This window comes from Stegastes partitus, unplaced genomic scaffold (genome assembly GCF_000690725.1).
Source record: "Stegastes partitus isolate 25-593 unplaced genomic scaffold, Stegastes_partitus-1.0.2 Scaffold805, whole genome shotgun sequence".
Taxonomy (NCBI): domain Eukaryota; kingdom Metazoa; phylum Chordata; class Actinopteri; family Pomacentridae; genus Stegastes; species Stegastes partitus.
In genome coordinates, this window is record NW_007578536.1 from 363,178 (window position 1) to 366,995 (window position 3,818).

Here is a 3,818-nt window from a genome sequence, read left to right on the forward strand (position 1 = left end):
AGCTGTGACTTCATTAAAGCACATTTTATTTTTTATTTTATATGTTTAACGGACACTTCCTCAGCATCAGTCCTCCAGTGCTGATTGGCTGCCGGTCGTAACCAATCAGAGAGAGCTGCTTTGGACGGGGAACAGTAAACATGACCATACTAATAATCCAGAAGATGCTCAGTGGGGCTCTGGTGATTGGTCCAGTGATCGGTGGTGAAAACGTTCTAGAAACAGAAAGTGAATGGTACCAGACGGGAGCTGATCGGTCCAAGTTAACCAAACCTGCAGCTCCAGTCAGATGATTACAAAGTGCAGACCCACAGGTTTGTGTTGAAGGCGTCAGTCCACAGCTCGTTATCTCAACGTCCTTCACCAAGTCAGACAAAGAACTCCAACAGAAACCCAACAATGAGAAGCTTCTCTGTGCTGAAGGTCTCCTGCTGGAGTCTGGATCTGATCAGACCTTTAAAACGTTTCAAGTGTTTTGATAAAAAATGACTTCATCCTGTAAACTAGCTGCTCAGAAGCATGTTTCCTGTGTGGTCTGGATTCATTTCTGAGCAGCGGTGGGAAGTGACCTCTTCCTTTAACAGACTGAAGCTTCGTCAGAGCCAGGCCTCCTGTCCCCTGGACCGTTCTAGTGTTTCTGTACTGACCGAGTCCTTCCTCCATGTTTCAGCGTTCGGCAAGGACCAGGAGAAGGAGAAGAACCTGGAGGAGGAGCGCAGCGCCCCCCAGTCGGCCTTCCTCGGCCCCACGCTCTGGGACAAGACGCTGCCCTACGACGGTGACACCTTCCAGCTGGAGTACATGGACCTGGAGGAGTTCCTGTCCGAGAACGGCATCCCGTCCAGCCCGTCCCAGCACCACCACCACCACGAGCAGCACCGCCACGACCAGCGGCAGCCGCCCATCATGGCCCCGGCCCCGCCCACGCCGGCCCCGCCCACCGTGATGGACCTCAGCAACCACGCCTCCACCTCCGTGCACGCCAGCGTCGTCTCGCCGAACTGCCTGCACAGCAGCCCGGCCAGAGCAGGTAACAGACACACCTGTACACACCTGGTTCAGCAGGGTTTACTGTGTTCACATCAGACCAGATCCTGGTTTTGACTGTCACAGGCAGTGTTTTCCATTCACTGGTATAAAGATGTTACAAAATGTAGTTTATGTGAGATTCAGATGGAGACAGAGTCGCCACCTGGTGAACTTTTCAATCTTAAACGGGCTTAAACCAACCTGGCTAGTTCTATTATGTAGGTAAAACAGAGTGTCGTCAGCGTAGCGGTGGAGGTTATTTATGCTGCCTCGGTGAATCTCAGACAAAAGAACATTTGCTGTACATTTTGTTTGTCTTTTAACAACTTTAAAACCATCCGGCTGAACTTCATGAAACTTGGTTGAGCAAAGACAGAACCGGTTACAGTCTTTCTGTAAAAATAACCCCCTTCTGCCTTTAGTCTCTGGTTTGTTATCTTCAAGAAAATCTCCAGAATTGCTCAGTTTTTCAGCCTGAAGCCAGTTATCAACATTCCAACAGTCCTTGAACGCATCGTGAGTGCAGTTCTGTTAAGAAAATTTACCGAATCGGGGCTTAAAATCGTGATGTTTCATAGCAACAGTCAGGAGGTTCAGCTGAAACGGAAGCAGCTTCATGACTCAGCAGCAGAAGAATCAGCGGATCTCCAGCGTCGGCCCGAACAACCAGAGTTCTGTCTCTGACCGGGAACCGAAAGAAAGCTCTCGTCAGTTTGTTCTCTGCAGTAATTATCAGTGATGGATGAGCAGAAAACAAGATGGAACGCTCAGAAGAATCGGTCTGACTCTAGAAAAACAAGTTTATTCGCCTCCAAGTCGAGGAACGAGCGGACGCATCTGATCAGAAACTGTTTTAACAATCAGTTTGAGTCGTTTCTTCATAAGAACTGTCTGAACTCTGTGACTGCAGCGTCTTCAGTGTGAATATCTTCTGGTTTCTTTCCTCCTCTGTGACAGTAAACTGAAAACTTTGGACAAAACAAGACATTTGAGGAAACGATGATCCACGTTTTTCATATTTTCAGGCGTTGTAGAGACCAAACAGCTCATAAGTTCGTCCAGAGAAGAATCTTTAGCTGCGGCTCTGCAGTGAACCTTCATCCAACCAACAAGGTCCAGATTAAACCACGAATCCTGACTTTGAGCTCTGATTTGGTCGCCTCCAGATGAATTTCAGTCAGATTGTTTTTTGATATCTGAGGAAATCATTTTGTTGTTTCATCAAAATCGCTTCATTCGGCGTCTTTAATTAAAAAAAATCACCAAAAATAAACAGTTGGCTTCCACCAGATTCTGTAAAAATCGAGTTTTAAGGCCGAACACTTGGAAATGTGTTGAGTCTAGTTTTTCTTTTTTACATGTTTTTCTTGTAAGTAGAAGCATAAACGCAGGAGTTCGTCCTGATAAACTCCTGAAAAATGAACCTCATTGAGGAGCCGAATAAAAGCCCCAGAAGCTGCTGCTCCGAGTTCAGAGGATCGAACCGAAGAGCAAACCCACGATGAATCTGATGAACGGAGACGATCCGACTGAGTGTTTATCAGAGAAACAGAACAAACGCTGTTCGCTCGGCGGCACGAAGAGGCCAAAGTCTGGATCGTGCACATCCTCAGACTGACGACGCCAACGCTGCTGGAGAGCAAGAACAAGAAGAGATGGTGAACATCTGACAGCAAAGACACGTAAAAAAATAAAATAAAAACATTCAGGAACTAAAAAAAAGGAAAAGCAAATATCTGTTTAAAAAATCACACTTTTAGCTGAATTAAATACATGAAGCTGTGCAAGTTTGTGTCTAAAGATACGGATTTATTTTATTTACAGCTCATAAAAACAAACAACAAATATTTTTGACATTTTTTTACAGTTTTCACCTGTTCTGTCTTTTTTTTTCTTTTTTTTTTGATGAATTTTTCTGCGATTTTACGAAATCTGTAAAATTACATTTTTAAAATTCATTTACTGTTTAAAATGTTTAATATACAGAAATTTTCTTTTAAAATATGGAAAATAATGTTCAAAATAACAACAACCAGCTAAAATCCTGTTTGTAAAAATGCAGATTATTGAACATGATGTTTTTTTTTATTTTTAATATAATTAGCATGAAATGAAAACTTTTTTATGATTTTATTAGACATTATGTGAATTAATCAACAAAACACAGAAAATCTATGAAGTAAAATAAAAACAAAATTCAACATGTTTAAATCCTTAAGATACAAAAACGTTCTTTAAATATCTGGAAAATAACAATCATTAATAATTTTATTACTTTTTTATCGTTTATTTTATTTATTTTTCCTTTATTTAACCAGGTGGGTTCATCGAGAACAGATTCTTATTCATAATAATTATTTATCACTTTAAAAGCACAAACTACTGATTAAAAAAAATACTGATATTTGTATTGTTTACCTGTTTTTGTTTGTTGTTGTTGTTTTTGTACAGTCAACATGTTCATTAAAACCTTTTTTCGGAATTTTTGTTATTTTTTTTAGATGTAATCTGAACAGTTAAACAGCCAATAAGATAAAAGTAAATGTTCAATTAAAAAATATGCAAATTTATTATTTTATTTTATATTTTATTTTATTCAGTCCTGAGTCGGTCTCGAGTGTGTTTGGTTGAAAACACGAGTTAGAGGAGTGTCACATTCAACACCTGAGTGAGTGTGTGTGTGTGTGTTACTGTGTGTGTGTTACTGTGTGTGTGTGTGTGTGTGTGTGTGTGTATCGTGACGACTTCCTCTTTGACTTTGCTGTTCGTGTCCCTCAGAGAAAAAACAT

General features: G+C 41.1%; 1 protein-coding gene across 2 annotated transcripts in view; it reads left to right on the top strand.

Moving 5' to 3' along the window:
* The window catches only part of hlfb (HLF transcription factor, PAR bZIP family member b), a 14,464-nt gene that overhangs the window by 3,400 nt on the left and 7,246 nt on the right, over nucleotides 1-3,818 (top strand). For both annotated transcript variants that reach the window (XM_008292373.1, XM_008292374.1), the window contains exon 2: nucleotides 671-1,030. In XM_008292373.1, the coding sequence (XP_008290595.1) occupies nucleotides 671-1,030 (360 nt within the window). The remainder of the gene's footprint in view (nucleotides 1-670; nucleotides 1,031-3,818) is intronic.